Here is a 22,785-nt window from a genome sequence, read left to right on the forward strand (position 1 = left end):
CCATAAATACCCCACACACAGCTCTCGCTGCGTGCTTGGCTGCTGGAGGCCCAGGCCCTTCATCAGGGAGAAAATGTACAGCCAGTGAGTATTCCTATGGGCTTCTCTCTGTAGGAGCAAGTCTCTGGCAGCTGTCACAGTGCAGCGTTGGCCGGGGGCTTGCTGCGAGGCTGGGGGTCAGTGCAGTGCACAGGGGAGGGCTCGGGGGGGGGGGGGGCACTGGTGTCCGTGCTGGTACAGCCCGTGCCAAAGCATGATTCTGGCCTGGGGACAGGCTCACCTCTGGGTACCAGAGGATGGTCTGTACTTTGCAGTACAGCGGCCTGTGTCTGGTGTGTCTTTGCATGCTCTGCAGTAGATAAAATTGGAACATAATTCTCAGCTATACTTTGCTTTAAAGAAAAAAAAAAAAAAAAAAAAAAAGGGGGAAAACCATGTTTATCCAAGTCCTGGAAGATACAAATTGGATTATGCTTCCTGACGATTCAGAATATCCTGAATTTGTCCGTTGGGTGAGGATGTTTGCCTGCAGGGCTGCAGCACAGGCTGTTCCGTCGGTGTTCCCTGTTCTGCCATGTGCTGAGGACAGTTTGTAGGCAGCTGTCGTTGCTGGTCAAAGCCCTCAGAGCCTTTCCCCCATGAAGGCTGGTGCTTGTCCCTCCTGATCTCTCACGTTATTTGCAAGTCACAGATCAGTCCATCCAGAAACAAAACCTCTGAGGGAGAGGGTTTCCAAAGCTATCCCGCCACTGGGCTAACCTCAGGTCCACTGGCCCTTTCAGAGTTGAGCATCCCGCTGGAGGCTACAAGAAGCTCTTTGAGACCGTGGAGGAGCTGTCCTCTCCAGTGACCGCCCACGTCACAGGTTGGTGTGGGCTCCCTGGGCTGCTTCTGCCCAGCTTTTGCTCTTGGGAGTTCGTGGGCCATCAGAGCTGGGAGGCTTCAGAAGCACAGGGTCGGCGGTGAAGAACATAACGGGGCTGGTGCATTTTGGGGTAGAGAAAGGACAGGCTGGAGGAGGGATCTTTAGGCATTTCAATACTGACCGTCTTGGTCTACAGTAGGTGCATAGGTGAAGAAAACCAAAGAGGTCATGCATGTTTAAAAACAAAGTTTGATACATATAAAAAAAAAGTTTGAAGTCTTGTTCTTTTTGTTGATGGAGTAAAAATTACTTGGTCTGATTTGCCGTGGGCTGTGCACATACCAATGCTGCATCTTCTGCAGGCAGGATTCCCACCTGGCTGCGAGGAAGCCTCCTAAGATGTGGTCCTGGCTTGTTCGAGGTGGGTGCAGAGCCCTTCTACCACCTCTTCGATGGCCAGGCGCTCCTCCACAAGTTCGACTTCAAGGAGGGGCACGTTACCTACCACCGAAGGTACGTTGCAATTTTTCAAGAAAAAAAAAACCAAAACCAAAACCGAAGCATTTGCTTAACTGTAAGTGCTGGGGACAGGCTCTGCTGCCCAGCATGTGGGAGGTGCCAGTTATTTCAAGTCCGTGCGGTTATTGGAAGAGCTCTAACGGTGAGATCACTAAAACCAGCCAAAAATAACTGAAACTTTCTCGTAGTTAGCAGAAATGCAACTTTTTGTGCAGATTACAAAACATCTGGAAGAGGAGGGCAGGGAGGGCTGATGTAGCTGCAGTCAGTGACAGAATGACATCACTGTCTGAAAACCAGAATGTGTTTCCAGTTAAAAGCTGCTGAGCTATCAGCTTTCAGGTGTTTGGAGCAGAATATTTAGAGAAAACACTGGATTCCCCATCAGCTTCAGCTCTCCACCAGCCATCCCTTCCTGGTGCCACAGTGCGGGGGTGGCTGCTGGACCCCACGTGCTCCAGGTGCAATGTGAGGCTGCAGCGACCTGCAGCTTTCAGAGGTCTTATGAGACTCATCGCAAGAATATTCGTATTTTAATTGCACAGTCCATTGTGGTTTTACAGCTATACCTGTCACGTGCCTTCTTGTCCCCACCCTCCCCAGGTTTGTCAGGACTGATGCTTACGTGAGAGCGATGACCGAAAAAAGGATCGTGATAACAGAATTTGGCACCTATGCATACCCAGACCCATGCAAGAACATCTTTTCCAGGTACCTTGGGGTTGTGTAGATGTTGCAGCGATGTCCTACAGTGCTTCCACTTCCAAGATGCTGATTCCCTGTCAATTTTCTCTGCTCAGGTTTTTCTCATACTTCAAAGGTGTGGAGGTCACTGATAATGCCCTCGTTAATGTCTACCCTGTTGGTGAAGATTACTATGCTTGTACTGAGACCAACTTCATAACCAAAATTAACCCAGATACGTTAGAGACAATTAAGCAGGTGGGTCTTTGTACTGTGCTTCTAAATATGTGGAGGAGTAAGATAAAAATGAAAACTTCTAATAGCAGCCTCTTACGACACAGCAAGAGTTGGGGTTTGTGAGGGAGATGATGCAGAAACGAAGCCAGCTGTGAGGATTAATGAGAGCAGAGTCAGAATGAGCTTGTAAATGAACCTGCTGCTGCTCTAGTAATATTTAATTAGGAAGCAATGGGGGTCTGGGGTCCATATCCTCATGCTTGGGTTAGGCTTAGCAAACCGGAGCTAGATGCAGCCTGGCCAAAGGGGACTGCAACTGGAGGGCTCCTACCAGAGCTGCCTTCATTGATACTGGAGCTGAGCTGTGTTTACCTTGAAGAACTGTATGTAATGCAGAATGTGTGTTTTGATGTTTTTTCTTTGCTGTGTTACTAACGTCCAGCCTGTGGAGCCTTTCCTTTTGGACCCCAGGATCCCGAACCTCTCCCTGCCACCGTATCAGCTCACCTGACCGTCTCAAATAGCTTGGCTTTGCCGCTCTTCTCCTTTTCACAGAACAGACGGTGATTTGGGCTTAGAGAAGAAATTCCCACATCTGAAGCACGGGTGTATGGACCTGCAATGCCCGGCAGAGCCGGTGACTTCCTACCTCCTGCCAAGAAAGCTCCTGACTTTCTCCATCTTGTTCTTCAGGTGGATCTCTGTAAATACGTGTCCGTCAATGGGGCAACTGCTCATCCCCACATTGAAAACGACGGGACGGTTTACAACATTGGCAATTGCTTTGGAAAAAACTTTGCGCTTGCCTATAACATCATACGGATTCCTCCACTTCAGGCAGGTCTGTTAATCCCAGCTCTGAGCAAACTGAGAAAACCTTGCTATAAATCATGGGGTTTTGTCCTTCAAACAGTTTTTTCATCAAGTTAACTTTTTAAAATCTTATTTAAATTTTGCTTTTCTAAGTAACAGAAATGTTATCTTTAAACCACTTCAAAGTGGTTTTGAAATCATGAACTTCCTTTGTGTTAAAGGCAGAAACTTGCTGGGTAAACACTATAAATACAGACTGAGTGCAGGTGAAACCCTCCATAACCCTTCAACTGTCCCGTTCCAGACAAGGAAGACCCGATGAACAAGTCGGAGGTGGTGGTGCAGTTCCCTTGCAGCGACAGGTTTAAGCCCTCTTACGTTCACAGGTAATGTTTCGTGGGTCAGCGGACAGCAGTGCAGGCCAACTGACAAGATGGCAGGGATGCTGCTCACATGTGCTACGTGGCGTGTTCCCGCGGCAACGCAGCTGCTCGGAGCAAGCGAGCGCAGTCTGACGGAGTCCTGTTATTTCTGCAAGCACACATGGGTGGGGAACGCGTGTACAGTGTTGCTGGCGTTGCACGCTCTACAAAATGGCCCACAGGGCTTGTTCTCGCATGTAATCAGCAACTAAAATCAGCTGATTTATCAAAATTGGGATGTTTATATTCCTGTTGTTTTAAGTGATGATCCACATGTATTCAGCGCGTAAGGCAAACTACTACATGGCTTTTGCCCAAACTAACTAGTGAGCCTGATGTGCTCCCCATATGTTTCCAAACAGCTTTGGGCTGACTTCAAACTACATAGTCTTTGTTGAAACACCAGTGAAAATCAACCTCCTCAAGTTCCTCTCCTCCTGGAGTCTTTGGGGAGCCAACTACATGGACTGCTTTGAGTCCAACGAAACCATGGGGGTAAGTGGCTGGTTGTACTGAACTGGGCTGTACTGGGCAGCCAGCCCTGGACTGCGAGGTCCATCATATTGGTTCCACCTTCGTTTCTCTGAGCTTAAACCAAGCTGGTGCTTGCTTTTCAGGTCTGGCTTCATGTGGCAGAGAAAAAGAAAGGCAGGCTCCTCAACATCAAATACCGCACCTCGGCCTTCAACCTCTTCCATCACATTAACACCTATGAAGATAACGGATTTCTGATCGTTGACCTCTGCACCTGGAAGGGGTGAGTCTTGGCAATGCCAAGCTGGAGGCGGCCGAGGGTCCCTGTGGCATCGCGCCTCCACCTGCATGAGCTGATGGGGGGCCAGTGGAGTCCCAGTGCCTGACACACCAGTCCCTGTGCTGGCACATCCCTTCCCCATTGCAGTCATCTCTGGCTCTCGCATCAACATCCTCCAACCTGTCTGAATATTAACATATAGTGAGGCGTAAACTACACAGTGTGGAAGTTATCCAGAGGTGCAGAGAGCCTGTTTGAAACCCATTGTCCAAGAAAAATTTGATCTTTATCTTTAATTTGCCTTTACCTTTAATAAATGTTAGAGACTGCCAAAGGGCTGATGCTATTTTGGCTCCTGGGGCTCCAAGGAGCAGGATCTGGTTGAGGTTTGAATGCTGCTTTTCATGTAAACAAGAGAAATGTAGCACTGAAACGGCGATGCCTGACCCCTGGGACACCCTGAGCTGAGCTTATACTGGCGGCTGCTGCCAGGTGCTCAGTGTGAACGAGCACATGCTGGGTTTTCCTCAGGAGGGAAATGGTACACACACACGGCTCGCTCTGCCAAGGAGCTGGACCAGGACTCATATTATTCTACCTGGTTTTAGGAAAAAAAACCACCTGCGTTTGACATTCTCCCCACTTGCAAATACCATCTTTGTTTCTGTCTGTAATGCCACTTTTCTGCAGGTTCGAGTTTGTTTACAATTACCTCTACTTAGCCAACTTGCGAGCAAACTGGGATGAAGTGAAACGACAGGCAGAGAAAGCCCCGCAGCCTGAAGCCCGCAGATATGTGCTGCCCCTGAACATTGACAAGGTACCAGCGCGGCTCTGCACCACTGCAGCTGCCAGCAGGGCTCAGAGATGCCTGTGTCTGCGCCACTCCCCTGCAGGGCTTATGGCCAAGCACCACTAGTGCTCTGCCTGACCCCGTTTAATTCAAATTAAACACTTTAATGGGGAGCGGAACTTATAAAAAATATGAGTGTGCAGAGAAACTTTTTGTTTTCTTTAGCTGATTGTTATTCCATTTCCCTACATTACTGTTCAAAGCACAGACTGCAGGGAAGCAGTTAATCCCAGAGGGTGCCACTGGTGGGAGCAGAAAAGGGAACAGCTGCAGCCCAAGCATGTGTGCTTAAATCCTCCAGCCCCAACTCAGTGTGAGGTCCGTTAAGCGGCCAGCCCGGTGCAATGCTCCTGGCGTGCAACTGCTGGGGTTTTTTTCCAGTGACCCCCGCTCGTGGTCACTGGCAGGTGGGTCAAGGGCTGCTGGGGGGGGGAGTGTAGGTCAGCAGAGCCACTTGCAGAGCTACAAAGCTGCCTGGGTTGCTGAGCAAGCAAAGAGCACAACCCTACATTGCAGTGCTTAATGACAACCTCTGAATGTCTTAATGAGGGGTAAAAAGGGATGCGCGTGCTTATGAGCACAGCCAAGGCTGACGTACAGGACAGTTTTAGCAATAGGCACTCTTATTGCACTGTTGCTACACGGGAAGCCGCAGCCATGCCGGAGCATGCTGCTGCCCTGCAGCCGGACCAGGCTCTGCTGTGCATGGCTGCCTTCACAATGCAGTTTGCAACTGATCTGTGCAAATAGACTAAGGAATTTCTCTCTTCATTTCTCTTTTATATTTTACTTTGTCTCAGGCTGACACGGGCAAGAACTTGGTCACCCTGCCCTACACGACAGCTACAGCAACGCTGCGCAGCGATGAGACCATCTGGCTGGAGCCAGAAGTTATTTTCTCAGGGCCACGCCATGGTACGATGACAAGCCTGAAGCACAGCCAGCAGCAATGAGAGTACCACCTGCACTCTGCGTTCCACTAATCCTCATGCATATACTTTTTTTTTTTTGTAGCCTTTGAATTTCCACAGATCAATTACAAGAAATACGGTGGGAAACCTTACACGTATACATATGGGCTGGGGCTGAATCACTTTGTCCCAGACAGGGTAACTATCAGTGAAGGGGTTGAGGCATGTCTTTTCTATCAGCTTTCAGTTAAGGACAACAAAGAGTATTTCTGAAATGTTGGGGTTTTGGTTTTTCCCCTCCCCTTTAGCTTTGCAAGCTGAATGTTAAAACAAAGGAGACCTGGGTGTGGCAGGAGCCGGATTCCTACCCATCGGAGCCAATCTTCGTTTCCCATCCAGATGCCCTGGAGGAAGATGATGGTAATACCCATGTTTTGGTCAACAGCATCGGGATTTGGAAAGCTGGTGCCTGCCTGCTGGGGGCTGTCTACAAGGCTGTGTCAGAGGCAGCAGGAGCAGGGCCTGCAGACAGCTTCCAGACGAGATGTGCCTTGTCCTAACGCTGGTGGGATGTTTCTGAGGAAATCTGGGAAAATTAAGACTGAATGAAAACAAAGGAGAAAGAACCTCTAGGTTTAGATGATCTGTTGTCCTAATTTCCTAGCCTTTTTCCATCACAAATTACAATATTTAAGAAATTCCAGGTGGCAGAACTTTGTAAAATTTGAACCTCTTCTAAACCAAATGTGTTTTCTCTTCCCAACCCATCCTCCTTATACAGAAGTGAATTCAGGCTTTGTCACTTGAGGACACATAGTTATTCACGCCAAGCACCGTACGCATTTCTTCATGCATCCCCAGCCCCGCCCCGTACCTATTTTTGAGGGTGAGCGGCAGCACTCGGCCTGAGAGCACATCCGTTTGTTCCCTCAATTCCTCATCCCTGAACAGGATTACGTGAAGCTGAGAGAGGTCTTGACCCTGCTGAATTTAAGAGCCAGTTTATACAGAACCAAATTTCCTATTACCTGTTCCCAGTTCAGGAAGGTGCTTGTGCAGGGCCTTAAGTCCCACTGAAATGAAGAGGTTTTAAGCTTGCTCTTAAAGGCTTTCCTTAACTGAAGTAGACAACATGCATTTTAGGAAAATGTTTAAGCCGTTCTTGCTTCCTGGGACTTAAGCCCTCTCTGAAAGCTGAGTTAACAGTGGGCTCCATGCTCACTTTTCTGTCACCTTCCCCAGGGCTGCCTGACGCTGTCACGGGCTATGGTGTGTGGTGGTTCCCAGGTTCTCCTGCAATGACAGACCCAGAGTACGCAAACGAACAAGCAACCTAAGAGCTAGGATGTCCCATCCATTCCACACAGGGCTACCAGGGTCCAGAAACGGGTATCTTCTCACATTAAACCTCAGAAGCAGAATTATAAAGTAATTTATGAATTAATTCATAATGTTGAAAAACTTAATGGACAAATTTGATATCTATTCCAGTAAGCAATGTTTTTCGTCAGCCCCTGCGATAGCTTTTCATAATTCCTTTTCAGAATAAAAACATTTCTCACTGTTTTAAAAAGGAAACTCTAGAGGAGCTAGTGTGCTGCAGCACCCCCGGCTGGCAAGGCAAATACAGCAAGAACCCAAAATAGTATGAAAAATAAATAATCTGAGTCTACTTCAGAACTGCTGATCATGCAGTAACACCAGGATTTACTGGTGCCCCATGTGCCGGTGGCTACGCTTACCTTGCCCAGCCCCAGGGAAGGACACAGCGTGTGCGCACCTGGGACAGGCTGCTTGTTTTTCCCACCTTCTAGGGGTTGTGCTGAGCATCGTGATCAGCCCGGGCACAGGGCCGAAGCCCGCTTACCTCCTGATCCTGAGCGCCAAAGACATGAGTGAGGTGGCCAGGGCTGAAGTGGAGGTGAACATCCCCGTGACTTTCCACGGACTCTTCAAAAGAGCGTGACCGCTGCTGCCTGCGACACAGCGCGTTAGGTTCCTTCCAGCTCCGAAAAGGTGCAGTCTCCGTTCACAAGCATTCAAGCTAAACTCCTTCAACATCACTTCTTATTTGTATGGTTACTTAATTAAGATCATGTATTTCAGTTTTGTTGATGATTATTTAAAATACTTAACCAGATATTTTTCAAATACACTCTTGGCCCTAAGTCCCACACATACAGTGCTAAGAACTATACAGTTAAAACAACACAAGTTTGGGTGGCAGCAGGGAGGTTTTGGGGTTCACAAAGTTAAACTTTGCAGCTGCAGCAGAGGGAAATATGCATGAGACAGCACGGTGTAAACTCAATACTTGTTCACATGGTACCATTATGTAGACCAGCTTCTATGCACTGTTACGTGCTTTGAGAAAAAGTAATTTTTAGCTTATACTGAAGTATTAGTATGGATTTAAATCTGCTCCTGGTCACTCCCTTATCTCCTAGAGCAACCTGAGTGGAGCCCTTCCAGAGCTGCTCTGGAAATCTGAACTGGCAGGCCCACGGCTGCGTGGCAGGCAGCATTTTGTCCTTTACTAAGGCTGAATACCGCACACACTAGCTTATGTGTTTTCCCTTTCCCATTTCTTTTGTCAAAATGCAGTTTCTTGGGTTTGGATTTAATGTTAAAACATGAATATGAACAGAGCCAAGCAATTGTTACAGCTTGGGATGAATTTGCTTCCTTAGAGTGCTACAGACTCTCAGCTTAAGCCTTCCCTTTCAAAAAATAAATTTTAAACTAATGTACTAAAAGGCTGTGATTCAAAATACAAACTTATTGCTTTATAGACTTAAAATCCAGGATTCCTGTTGGTCTGCAATGGTTTAACATTTTTATTAATGGTATCGAAGAATTAGAAAATCATTTACATTAAAGACTCCTCGTACATGGTGCTAACTTTAAAAGGCTGATTATTTGAAAATGGCTGCAGTTACACTCTGATGACAGGATATTGCCACGGAGATACGACCTGGTACTTCTGCTGCTCCATAATCTCTAAGCACTGTGCAATTACCTAATTAAAAACAAAAACCAATATAAGCAATGAACCTCTAAAACAAAAATTTAGTAGAACTTACTAGTTATGCCCTCATTCAGTAATGCATTTGTTCTTACTCTTTTCAAAACAGTGAACATTTAAGATGAAGTTGGATACAGCATTGGGGGAAACAGGTATCAGTGTAACGTACCACTGGGGGGGGGAAAGTAAAGGAAGAAAAGCCCTCATCGCGTACAGACACCACTACAGCACTGTGGTGACAAGAAAATTGCTTTTGGAACACTGGGATGCTCTTTTGCTGTAAAACGCCAATGAAAATATATTATGTGACAATCCGTTTCTGTTATTACGTAGCTATGCTCCTACAATTCCCAATCACATATCAAAAAATTAGCAAAACATCCTACTCTTCCAGATTCATCTTTTTCTAAGAAGTCATCTTTCTCGGTGTCTTGTGACAACAGGGACTGAAAATAAAGAACTGGGTTTGGTCTCTAAAAACAAGATAATTCTCCATGTTCCACTGCTACTGGAGCACACACTGCTTGTTAAAAGCCTGCTTGTAAAAAAAAGCACATTTAAGGATCTGAATGAGCACAGGCTGTCAGTTCAGACAAAGCTAAACATAAATTCTATCTATTAGCAGCCAGAACTGGGAAAAAGTAGCAAAATTATATTGTATATAAAGAAAAAAACCACAAAAAAAACAAACAAAAAAAAACCCAAAAAACAGCTACACATGCAAACAGGAATTGTGGCTTGCCCGTAGAAATTACCTGAGAGTAACAATGACTCATTTCAACTATCACATATTTTCTTTTCATGTGTAGCTCCTAGAGATTGGTAGTCTCAGGGCTGTAGTGCTAGAAAATAATTCTCGGTGCTCTCCCATTATCAAAGTTCCCATAAACACCACTGAAAATATTTAACATCTACTCTACCACAAATGTGTACCATATTTAGAGGGATTCATTGACAGCAGGCTGTATTTGTGAGCTTAAGTAAACAAGCTTCAGAAGTGCAAAGAACATTTTAAGTATTGCTAATAATCTAACAAGGAAAGACAGAAGAGCAAAGGCAGAAGCTTTCAGAAGAAAAATCTAATGAAGTGGATGTCTGCCAGCTTTAAAACATAAATTAAAAGGGGAGGGGCATCCCAAATGTAAGCAGCAGATTACAAGCAGGAAGAGGTCACAAAAAGACACATCCTAGGACAAAATGGAAACCATGTGAACAGTGAAGAGCTTGAACTTAAAAGAGTGAAGATACAAGTGATTATGCAAGACCAAAATAGAATCAAATGGTAAAGTCAGTTAAGAGGTTCAACGAGGAAACTGTCTACTCAAGTAACCAGAATTCAACAGAAACTTTTGGGATAGACTCATGGGGAAAGGATAAGAATTACAAAACAAAATTCCACAGAAAATGGAGTGAGAAGTGGGAGACCCAGTTCTGGGAATCAGCATGCTGCTGACCTTGAGTGAGTCACAGGCTTACACACTCACCGTAAGATCCTTTTGAGATGCGAGAATAAAATGTACTGTAAGGAAAAATGTCCTACCTTTCTAGTATTTTGAGGTAGAATTACACCATCATCCCAGAGTCTGGCAGAGGAGTAAAATGCACTGCTTTCTTCCTCTAGCCTGGAGAAGGCAGAGAATTAAACAAGCTTAAAAGCACAAAAATGTAATAAAAAACATCAGGCCAGTAAAACAAAATCATAGATGAAAAAGGAATATACTTCAATCTCAAGTAAATGTGCAGTACTACTGTTAAAATCTGTTAGAATCCAGCAAATGATACATAACAGTTCCGATCGTTCTGCAGTGCAGACCATCTTCCACATTCAGGTGATGGCCAGTTTCACATACAGCAGAATATCTTGATTTGGGGTTGTATGGTTTCAGGGGGGGTTGCTTGTTTTTTTAAGTCAGTCAAACGTTTGTGTTTCCTTAGGAAGATCCTAAGAGCAGACATAGAATTACATAGAAATTTAAAATATTTTTCATTAGATTCACATTTGCTTTATTTGTTTGGGATGTGTTGATCAGTAAGATGAACAGAAGTAGGTAATTTAACTATATTAAATCCCAGTGTAACTGCAAGGGTTTACATTTGATGTCCTTACTTTTTCTTCAGTTGTTTTAGCTCTGATTCATCTCCTGTACAGTCACTGTCCCCAGCTTGTGGGACTGTGGAGAAATGTCTTGAATCCATAAGAGCAACTCTTGCATTAGGCCACAAGAACAGAAAGTTTGGACTGAACGATCTCCCACACTACAAAAAGCAATGCACAGTACAAACTCATTAAAATTAATCACAAAAAGATGGCTGTAGATGACACAGTTCAAGGCAGAATGTAATACAGTTTAAATTGTAAAGCATTTACCGTGTCCTTTACTATCACAGCTACAGCTCCTGTATCAGGACAGGCATCCTGTGGTAGCAGCCATCACAATCCCCGCTGCCTTCACTATTGCTATTCTATTAATTCAGTTTTTCCTCCAAGCACTTATATGTTTAATCCCAAGCAAACAAAGAGCCCTGTTGCACTTACTAGCAGCCTGAACAGCGCACACAGTAACAGCTAAAGGAGACATGCTCCTTGATCACTGAAAACCTGTGCTGAGAAAAAGGCAGGACTGGCTCCCAAGAAGGGACATTTTCAGATAATCTGTTTTTGAGACCTGGCTCTAGGTTCTTAGATTCAGACCAAATTTTCATAATCACATCTCATGATGCTTTTCTTACTTTAAGATTAAGTTAAATGTTTGTCACAACAGCCAACTTTGTTTTAAAAATGAAGTGCTGTGAAACCTTGCTACAGTGTAGAAAGCCTGTTACCAAACCCATGAGATTTATGCCACCCGTACCATCACGTAACTTTCGCTCCCATAACAGCCGCCAATGACAACGGTTATTTTGGGAACAGCAGAACAAGCAACAGCAGCCATCATGGAGGCCTGGGCTTTTAATCTGTTGGAGTGAGCCTCTGCCTGAAATGAAAATAAAGAGTTTAGATCCTTTAAGTCTTTCTTTTAGATTCTCTCTGCTCCCACCAAATTTGTAATTCTAAAACGTTTATTTCTTTACAATTCTGTATGATCATTTCTTCCACAACAGTATGACAGCATCATTAACTACCATAGCCCATTATGCACTTATTTTACAATGTAAATCAGCAAAACAGTTATAACCAGTGCGCACATACTGAGCAACCCTAGCTCTCCCAGGTATAAGCAAAGCTCAGATACAACACAATTATGCCAGGCTTTGTCTTAAGTGCTGGTGACAGCTGGGAGGAACAGGACTGCAGAAAACAGATCGGAACTGAACATAGGCTCTACAATAAGGCTCTCTGCAGCGCAGGACAAAGCATACTGTACCTCGCTGCCTTCACCTTTAGAAAAGAGAAATACCTATTTTTTTGTGGAGCACAGCGGCATCAGAAGAGTCAGTGGGCTGTATTTCAATGTAAAAAGCACTATAAATTCCAAGTTTTACAGCTTGTGTTGCCAGCTGGACAGTACCATTTTAGATAAGCATACAGGCCTGCTTAAAATTGGAATAAAGAGAGAATGCTAATGGAAAGATTTAAGAACAAAGTAATTATGAAGCTTCATGATTAAACCATCAAGAGTGCTTTAAAAAAAGATTTCCTAGCAATTAGTACTTTTCAAAATGTAACCTTAAACACAAGAAGCTAGGAATTGCTCGAAGTAAGCATATTGAACTAAAAGTGCCATACCTGTGAGATGCTGGTTGGCTCTGCTGTAGGCGGGGCAGTATTTTGGAAAAAGAGGATTGGAATGCTCCGCTGGCTGCACAGCTGTACGAAATGGCTACCCTTGAGAGAAGCATCATGAGACAGCTCCCCGTTGTTAGCTACAATCCCCACCAAGTGCCTACAAAACAAGACATGAACATTTTCACTTGTGAACCCTAGAAGTTATGAAACTGTAGCTCATAATGTTCTGAAGCATGGAAACATAAATATCCCTGCGCGCGCACACATACACACAGATACGCTCTTTACAGAAATTGGGAATGTAAAAGGATGCACATATGCGTGTCATTTCATCCAAGGCCCCCCCCCAACCTAACAAACAAGAAGACTTACAGCACTCCTGATACGTAAAGCATGCAAGTATGAACACAGACCAATACCCAGAGGGCAGGTAAAGCTGTAGATGACCTGCCAGAGTTTACACTGCAAGACAACATACAAGGTGCCAGGACTCTCAATTCCTCTAACAGATAATGTAACAGTCGATCCGAAAAGTTATCGCTTTCAACCTAAAGAGGCTGGAAAATATGTATTTTGCTACCTTTTTTTTCCTAATATGATTTGACTGGAGCGTTGTATGCTTCATGAATGTCTTCATAATACAGTCTGATCTGCATTACACAAGGTCCATCCCATCTCCATCACATGCGAGAAGGGACGATAGCTTTCAAGTCAGTTTGGGAAGGAACACTTTTAAAGATGCTGTTTCTTATTTATTAAGGAACCTGCTGAGACTTCAATGTTCCAAATACCTGGCTAGTAGTTTTTGTGAACAAACAAATCATCTGAGGAAGTCCTGAAAACCATTCATTTGTAATCACTCTCTGCTGCTACTGGCCTGAGACATGGTGTATTCAGAGCTCAGGGGCAGAAGATCAGGCTTTCTAGAAGTATTTTATCATCAGTTGACTGACTCAGAGCTTCACAAACATTGTTATTGGAATACTGTAAAACCTGATGATGATATGAAAGCTATTTAGACAAATACATCCGTAGTGATAGTGAAATTACCCTTCCACGTGGCCAAATCCTGTCACTAATGTTGTTCCATAATTAGCCTTAAATTCCTGGAATCTGCTTCCATCCATCAGACGGCTCAGAATCTGTAAAGAAATAGGCAGTCTTTACTAAAGATATTTAAGTGAAATGGGATAGTTCTGCTAAAAGATATGCTTGGTTCATATAGTAGACCTGTATCATGCAAGAAGTCAACCTACATGAGCATAGAAGGCCCTTTTATGTCTTACACTCTACGAAATACTCAATACGCCTAAAACATCGAAATTTTGTTTACATTTGATTACCAGCCATATATTTTGAGCCAAAGTTCAACTCCGAAATAATTCTGGTGTTACGGAGCACAGTCATTCACGTGCATAACAATGTTGTAACAAACCCAGTGTGTGCAGTTATGGTTTGTGTGCATAAGAAACAGTTGCACATTGCTCATCCTTTTTTCAAACACATTTTAAAAGCTGCCTTCAAAGCTACGCTGCTTATTACAGTCAATCTGCTTAACTGTGGGAATCTACCCCTGGAAAAGATACTGGATTCACATCCTTGGAAACTAAATCTCTTCTAGAACACCACAATGAAAATAGCGTGGGCAGCTCTGCATGTCTCTGCTTATGTATTAGCATCTGTCCCAACTTCAAACAAGCTTAATTTAAGCTTTGTTGTTTTTTCAGTCACTATTTTCATTAGGCATTTACACTACAAGACGGAGGCTTGACTGCTTGCGGTGGGGGGGTGGGGGGTGGGAAACAAAAAAAGCAGGGGGGAGAGGAAAAGAGGAGACTAAAGGGTGTAACATTCTCAAGGCAGCCAACACAGTACAAGACATACTGACATATCAGCATCTTAAACAGTGCATGGAAACAGATGGAGATCAACTGCCATAATCTGTAATTATCTCTAGCAGGTTTTCAGCCTTAATATTTTCTGTAATTCTACAGAACTGTTGCCATTCTGCTTTGTTGCAGATTCAAGACAGTTTGGCAACTTATTCGGTAATAAAATGGAATCTCTCAGGTACTTCAGGATTCTCCAAGAGAGAACGCTGTTTGTCTGGAGCTGACGGGTAGAGCAGACCAAAAGGACGAAGGAACACCGCATCTGTCACCTTACCAGTTTCACAGGAAGAGTACACCTATAATCTCGCGGTGCCAGCCCCAAGAGCTCATCAGGACTATACAGAGGATTGTCATGCTCTGTGATCTCCTCTGGCAGCGGATCATAATTTAATGTAGAGATAACATTTCGAATACATTCATAGGCTTCCTTTTCTGAAGACGCAAAATGATCACTACAGCCACTGACTCTAGGAGAGAAAGTGACATTAATCAGTGCTGAACTAATCAAACCTGAACTCTGACAGAAAACCCAAACTAAAGGAAAGACCTTAATCCATACTGTGACTCGCCAACTCCCTGAAAATATTGTGTGATTTTGTTGTGTGAATGAGCTGAACACAACGCAGTGGAATTTCTGGGCAGTCCAAGTCCAAAACAAATTCACAGTAAGTAGAAGTTCTTCTTTGTGACTTACGTGTTTATCTACATTAAAGAAAGACCTTTGAATTTATTTTCATGATGATGTTGTTGCAAGTGATATAATAAAGGGAAAACAAACTTTAAAAATCATTCCAAAATAAGCACTTCCCGCTCGGATATAAAGAGGACAGTGTTACACCTAACAGTCACCTGACTGTCATGCCGGTATTTGGTTTTGCGAGAAAGGTACGGAACCTGGTTTTGCAGCACAGAATGCCAAGAACAAAGAAGTAAAGCCACCTTTTTTTCCCTGTTTAGAAGGGAATAACTATTTGAACTACAGAAAGCTCTGACATAGAAAAACAGCATTAAAGACCTGGCTAGATGGCTGCTATCAGGTTTATTTCCTGTTTGCTCATCTCCTGCTATGAAGCCCTCATTAATGGCAGCGGCAGGCAGGCTTTCCATTTTTCTTCTTTGCTTCAGGTACTTATACAAGCATTCAGATGCTTCTCTGCGGTGAGTTAGTCTCGTGTCTTTAGAAGCAGGCAAGACAAATGGAAAGAAGTCATACCACCTCTCCCCTCAGTTTAGGGAAGAAAAAAGAATATCTTATGCATTTTCCCCATCATCACAGTATCTGAACACTCCCAATTATTTTTTTAATATATGTATACTGACAATGTTTACATCAGGATAAGAAGTGATACCATCCCTCTTCTATAACTGGTCCCTCTAAGGCACAGAGGAACTGACTTGCCTGAAGTTGTTCAGAAAGTATGCGGAAGGAACAGGGAACCAAAACCAGACTTCTCCAGTCCCAGCTTCACCCTGTTACAACACTTAATTTTACTTCCATTTGGCTGATCTAACACAAAACCCATACTAGAGAAGGAAAACAGTGTAATAACAGGTTCCACTTTTGGCCCCAATCCTGACCTCTGTACTTATGGGAGATTTCTATCACAGCGTGTGTTTATATATATACACAATGGAAGTGGAAAGTTCCTTCAGTGGTAAAGCTGAAATTACATTGCCATGTTACCTTTTTCATTTCAAAGAGTTATATCTAGCCCCATGACACTCCCACGTATATAACTGCATACAACCAAGTTTTGTAATAATTCATGCATAATTTCTACCATGTTTTTTTTCACTATGTGTTTTTCAGTCCGTGAGGACAATATTGTGTCCTGTCACTGGAGCAGCTTCAGTAACACTAATTTAAAATAAAATGACAATTTCTTTAAAGCTAAGTATGCTGAACTCTCTACTATTACTGAGAATTATTTCACGTACTCAGTGTGAAGTTTGGCTCCTCCTAGGTCCTCGGGAGAGACATATTCTCCTGTAGCAGCTTTTACCAGAGGTGGACCAGCAAGGAAGAGCGTACCGATTTTATCGATAATCACAGCTTCTTCTGCCATGGTTGGAACATAGGCCCCTCCAGCTACACAGGAGCCGCACACCACTGCCACCTGAAGGACACAGAAACCAAAACAAATCAAGATGCTGGAGAGAAGAGAATGGGAAGGCAAAACCATTAGGTTTATTTCAGAAACATCCCAAAGACTAAACCGCAGCTCAGGGAACAATGAACCAGAGATATAAATACCAGCATGAACAACAATGCTTGTTTTGAGAGAGTTCAATGTGTACTATGAAATAACCTGGTGATGTGATGCTTTTCCATCATGATCAGTCGGTAAACACTTAGATCCTTAAGGCCAAAGTATTCTGTTATATGACATACTATTTGAATCTCCCTGCCCCACAAATAGCAAAAGTGAGCTTCAGGAAATGTTATGCATGTTCGCGAGTTGTTCCTAGGATCTGTATCAGAACAAAACTGTTTTCAGAACTCTATGGATCGCATATACTACACTTACTTGTACTCCAAATGACACTGTACCTGAGGGATTCTCATGGCAGACATGATTGCTTCATTGTAGAAAACTCTGCCACCGTGCAACTTGTCAGGAAACAGCTCTGACTGACATTGCAGAGAAAAGACAAAGTGACTTTCAGTATTAAATTAACTACAAAAGCCAACACTTCCTCTTCACTCCATTCACAAACACACTGCAACCCACTCTGGGAAGGTCACCACTAACAATCATACCTAAAACTCCCATATACAGCGTCTGCTATGGTATTTATTCCCCTTATACATTGTGCAATTCCACAGAAATACCCCTGTGTTTCGAAAGCAGAGGTAAATTTCATAAATTTTTTTGTGAAACCAATTTATTCTACACAAACTGAGACTGTAAACACAGAGCAGGGGAAGCTCATGTTCATACTTCACCTGTGAAATGACTTCAGCACAGCTTCCCTTTTTACTTAGCTGACATAAGGAATTGTATCAAAAACTAAAACTTTTTTCTATGAATTTGCTTTCAGTGTGGAGAGAGAACAACTACAGTCTCTTTGATAATATGATCTCCGTACATTGGACAGTAACCTGTGCAAATTCTCCTTTTACAGTAAGAATTTCAAAAACTACATTGTTAAAGGCCATGGAGGTTACTGCATTACTATCACAACCATTACAATAAAATACAGAGTAATTTTATAGATTCTGAAGTTGAAAACAGAAACCTCAAAAAACATACTAATTTATTAAAGACACAGAAGCATTTTGGCATGCTGAGGAATGCCCATCCTTGGTCAGTACTTTTGCTCCCCCACTGATGTTCAAGTTTCTAAAATGTGATTAAATGCAAAAGTGGTCAGTGCTGTTATAAATCTTCAAATAATCTCCTGGACTCTGATTTTTGGACAAAACTCAAGTATGACAGACAACAAAAGTCAGCCAAGCCAAGAAAACACAACATAAATCTGAGGTTTATTGCTAAATATTAATATGATTAAGATAAATATAGGTATCTTCTTCTATGAAGTGGTCCCAATATTACCTGTAGTGGCAGGAATGCTCCCCCACTGTCAACAAGGTACACGGATAACAGCCTGTTCTGCATGGCTATTTCTTGGGCTCTTAATTGTTTCTTCACTCCAATCGGATAAATAGTGCCTCCTTTTACAGTTGCATCATTTGCCATGAAGACACACCAGACCCCACAGATTTTGCCAATTCCTGTAAATGGTACCACAGATATTTATCAGGACTCTCTAAAATACCACCGATTAAACAAGGCGGCCAAATTATAGCTAGGATGTTCTTTCGGTAATACTATATCAAGAAGCTGCAAATTAAGTTGCAAATACCACAGAGGGAAGAAATCTATAGCTCTTCTCTGGAATAGCAAGCTGAAAGCCAATGACATTTAAAAAATACCTAAACGACAGAACTTGAAACAAGCTTACTCCTGGTGACAATGTAAGACAAAAAAAAAAATACATAGTTTGACTTCCAACACTTGAGATAACGGGAAGTTGATTAAAAATTACCTATATAAAACTAGAAAATGTAACAATATGTGACAAAAGATAGAATTTCATACTCTGTTCTTCTAGTTACTTTTTAAACCTGAACTGCTCTTCAAAATGCAATGAAAATACTTGAAAAAATACTACAAAATAAATGTTACAGCTCCTGTGCCTCACAGTAACTTGGTCCCCTTTCATTTAACAGACAGCAGCTATTTCAACAAATCATCCTAAATTTTTTGAGAAAAAATCAGTAACTGATACGTAGAATAAATTACTAAATCTAGAAGAAATTAAATAACTTCTTTTTCTTTAAAGGTTTCTCCCAGATTTCCCAGCAAAAATCATAGAAAAATAATGCAGCAGTGGCTGAACTCTTCCATGTTGGGAGCTGCTACTGGATAGACTGATGTCCACTTTTTGTAGGAAAGCACATTCTTAAGATACTAAAATACTCCACAAACCTTATCACATGCATCCTTTCTCCCTTCCCAGTAAGGGCAAACACCTCACCTTCAGGGAGCAAGGCTGGCTACTCTGGGAAGGTGTGCAGCACATACAGAATACAACTAATATACACTGCCTACAACCACCTACTCACCCCTGCACCCAAAAACAGCCTCTCTCACATTACATTAAAGATCACATTGGTTCAAAACCCTTCCTCCTCCTGGGCTGCGTCTTCAGCATGGGTTGCTCAAAACAATACCCTCAACCCATATCCATCTTTAGATCTAATATGAATCATATTTAAAGATATGAGCAATGAAACAAACAAACTAACTTCATCAGCTTCCCATTACATCTAACATGACGTTTGCTAGCCATTACCAGTAAGGCACCCAGCAGCAGGGATGTCACCATATGGCATATTGAGGCCTGCCAGCGGAGACAGCTCAAGAAAAGACTCATCATCAAGTAGCAACTTCAGGCGTTCACGAACAAACAGCTTCTTGTTTCTCTGAGTATGACGCAAGATCGCATTTTCTCCCCCTCCTTTACTGAGCATCTCTAGCAACTCTGAGTATCTGATTTAAAAAACAAAGTTTCAATTCATGAAAACCGGCCTTTACAAGCTACCCTTTAGCAGACTGAACACAGTACTTAAACGTATTGCACAGCTTTCACAAAAATGGTACGTAAATGGAGATGGAATCCCCTTTTCAGACTATTGTTTCTCATAAAGTGTAACAAAAAGCACAGGTATGTTATTTAAAGCAAGCATTTTAGTCTCGTTATTGTAAAATTGTCTAATAAAGACAAGAAAAGAGTGAAATAATATAAATATCTGTAGTTTATGTTCATAGCTAGAAGACATATTAAACCCACATCCCCCCTGGGTGTTGCCCATACACACTCAACACACAGTATTTCACAGTGTATCTCTGGCAGCAACCCCATGAGCGGAGTACTGACAAGGGGCCGATCACCAGCAACCAGGGCAGACTTTGCAAGATACTGCCCTACAACATTAGCCTATAAACTTGCAGCTATTAATAAGGCTATCATAATTTGCTAGTCCTAATTCAGCATGGCCATCTACCTCTGTGTTCCAACTACTCTAGAGAAGAATCCGGTGAAGGGCTTCCTCCTTCAGTTCCCTTCAACAAGTTTATCTGACAAAAATCAGTAACTGGTAGTAGAATAAATTATTAAATCTACAGCACAGAAGATCTACTTTATAAGTAGTGATTACTGCAGTGTCACTGCAATCATCAAGAGAGCAAGTGATTACCAAATGTCATTGTCAGGGCAGCATCAATTACAGATAAAGAACTGTAAACAAATGTGGTATCTCAAGTAATTTTGGTCTTAAACCAGGTTTTTCATGTATTTCAAATAAAACATTTTTCACCAAGATGTGTCATCTTTAACTAAAAATACTGTTGGGCATAACTATTTATGCATCACTGTGTACGTGACTGCATTATCTTATTGTGGATTCCTGCAGACTGTAGAGATTGAAAAACCTCAGGAGGAAAAAGCTTACCATTTTGAATAATGTCGTAAATGCCACCACAGGAGGGCACAGTGTGTTTTCCATAGCTTTGCTTCCAGCTCATGCATGGTTCCTCTGAACAAAGGCATTTCAATTTTTGCCATCTGATCTTTAGGGAGAAATGCATAAAATACATTTTCCTGCTTTTATCAGTGAATCACGATTAATTGCAGTAACTGTCACCTAGTCCTTCAGGAGGGATCTGTAAATGTGTGAGTCACCACTTATGTCTTTACATACAAAACGAAATAGGAAACAAATTTTATGAAGGTCTAGAAAAAAATACTTCTTGGCAAGATATGCAAAACATTGTCATGTGGCATTATTTGAAATACAGTCTGCACCCAGATTTAGGCATTTCAGTCAACATTTAGGCACCTCTTTGGGGTGGCTGAAATGTTTAAGCTCTGATCCTTGTCAAATTCAGCTCTGCAGAGAAGCCACCTGAGAAAAGAGCTGTGAGGGAACTAGCTGAAACTTCAAAAGGGTCAGGCATAAAAAAACGAAACAACTTTTTATTTTTTTAATCTTTGGCCTTTTTAATTAGCAGTCTTCCTATGTTAATAAGTTCCTAAAAGTGGCGGTAAGTAACTCTCACACCGTCTCACAAGTAGCAGCATTTTTTAAAGCCCACAAACCCAGTTCATTACCTTTTAATCACAGCCTCACTGTTTCTTAAATTTTCTTCAAACACATGCCGGAACACGGACCGGATCCGTCCATCCAAGAGCGGGTAACGCTTTGCAGCCTGCTGGGACCTGGCTCTGCTGCTCAGCGAACGGCAGGGCAGGGCGGCTGGTGCCCTCCCTGGGCCCTGGCCATGGCACAGGGGGCTCGCTGGCCCCTCACTATGGCACAGGGGGCTCACTGGGCCATGGCCACGGCACAGGGGGCTCACCGGCCCCCTGCCATGGCACAGGTCCTGGCGCTCCCTGTGGAACACACGGTGCAGGGTGCTGGGCAGCAGTGGGCAGGAGGTGCTGGGGGCCAGCCTGCCGCGGGAGCACACGGTGGTCCTGTTCCACATGACCCTAAGGACCGAAAGGAGAAGAAACATCATTTATCGAAAAAAAAAAAAACCAACCCACAAAAAAACCCCCACCAAAATAATGGAACTTAGGTGCGCCGGGCGGGCTAGGCCAAGCAGACAGCACACCCGCCTCAGGCTGGGAGGGGAGGGGAGGGGAGGGGAGGCCGCCGGTTCCCGCCCGCCCCCGGAGGGCAGCCCCGGCCTGAGGCCGAGCAGGGCTCGGGGCACGGGAGCCGCCGGCAGCGGGGCCTGCAGGAGGCGGGCCCAGGCGTCCCTCAGCGCGGAGCGGCGGCCCCCCGGCGGGCTTCTCCGGGCTCGGCCTGCGCGGCCCCCCGGCGGGGTTCCCCGGGCTCGGCCTGCCCGCCCGCCGCCTGCTCTCCCCGCTCCCCTCCTCTCGCCGCGGCCTGCCCCGCGCCCCCGCCGACCCTTACTCGGGCAGCCGCCGCCGAACCTTCCGCTCCGGCCCGCCTCTCGGGGCGGCCCCGCCACCCGCACGGCGGCCCGCCCCTGGTTGTCCTCTGCCCCGGGGCCTGGCCGGCTGCCGGCTCCCCTGTCTGCCCGAGGGGACGTGCTGGCTTGGGCGCCACCCGGTCCCGGGTGCCTGCTTTGCGATGCCCCGGCTTGGGTGCTGCCGGCTGGGGCCCCTCCCGGGTCGCTCCTCCGGGCGCCTCTGCCCCCTTCGGCACGGTGGACGCCGGGCCCAGGCCCTCAGAGGGCGACCCGGGCCCTCAGGCGGGCAGCCAGGCTCTCAGGGGGGCAGCCGGGCCCTCAGGGGAGGCCTAGGCCCTGGCGGGGGGCACCCGAGCCCGCGGGGGGGCGGAACTTTGCTCCTCAGGGAGGCCAAGGCCCTTGGAGGGGGGGCGGCACCTGAGCCCTCAGGGATTGGGGGGGTGCCTGGGCCCTCAGGGGGGCACCCGGGCCCTTAGGAGAGGCCCGGCCCCTTGTGGGAGCAGCTGGGCCCACAGGAGAGGCCTAGGCCCTTGAGGGGGGCACCCGAGCATGCAGTGAGGAACTCAGCCCCTCAG

General features: G+C 44.6%; 2 protein-coding genes across 4 annotated transcripts; one reads left to right on the top strand and one right to left on the bottom strand.

Moving 5' to 3' along the window:
• On the top strand, positions 1–8,955 carry RPE65 (retinoid isomerohydrolase RPE65). The gene is made up of 14 exons (XM_037403942.1): positions 1–84; positions 783–865; positions 1,228–1,378; positions 1,988–2,095; positions 2,185–2,326; positions 2,999–3,146; positions 3,423–3,504; positions 3,903–4,035; positions 4,158–4,297; positions 4,985–5,114; positions 5,948–6,062; positions 6,162–6,256; positions 6,367–6,478; positions 7,873–8,955. The coding sequence occupies exons 1-14, from the start codon at positions 74–76 to the stop codon at positions 8,022–8,024; spliced, it is 1,602 nt and encodes a 533-aa protein (XP_037259839.1). The 5' UTR covers positions 1–73; the 3' UTR covers positions 8,025–8,955.
• Positions 8,875–22,508, bottom strand: LOC119155366 (methylcrotonoyl-CoA carboxylase beta chain, mitochondrial-like). Of its 3 annotated transcripts, XM_037403941.1 has the most exons (13): positions 22,192–22,508; positions 21,381–21,761; positions 19,563–19,759; positions 18,260–18,438; positions 17,254–17,334; positions 16,641–16,819; positions 14,977–15,169; positions 13,861–13,952; positions 12,811–12,967; positions 11,936–12,058; positions 11,191–11,339; positions 10,624–10,705; positions 8,875–9,077 (listed from the first exon to the last, which is right to left on the bottom strand). In XM_037403941.1, the coding sequence occupies exons 2-13, from the start codon at positions 21,755–21,757 to the stop codon at positions 8,994–8,996; spliced, it is 1,893 nt and encodes a 630-aa protein (XP_037259838.1). In that variant the 5' UTR covers positions 21,758–21,761; positions 22,192–22,508; the 3' UTR covers positions 8,875–8,993. The 3 variants fall into 3 exon arrangements, with proteins under 3 accessions (XP_037259838.1, XP_037259836.1, XP_037259837.1); XM_037403939.1 differs by lacking the exon at positions 22,192–22,508 and having other exon boundaries at positions 21,381–22,055; XM_037403940.1 differs by lacking the exons at positions 8,875–9,077; positions 10,624–10,705; positions 22,192–22,508 and adding an exon at positions 10,716–11,025 and having other exon boundaries at positions 21,381–22,059.
• Between the last annotated feature and the right edge of the window lie 277 nt (positions 22,509–22,785).

This window comes from Falco rusticolus, chromosome 11 (genome assembly GCF_015220075.1).
Source record: "Falco rusticolus isolate bFalRus1 chromosome 11, bFalRus1.pri, whole genome shotgun sequence".
NCBI lineage: Eukaryota > Metazoa > Chordata > Aves > Falconiformes > Falconidae > Falco > Falco rusticolus.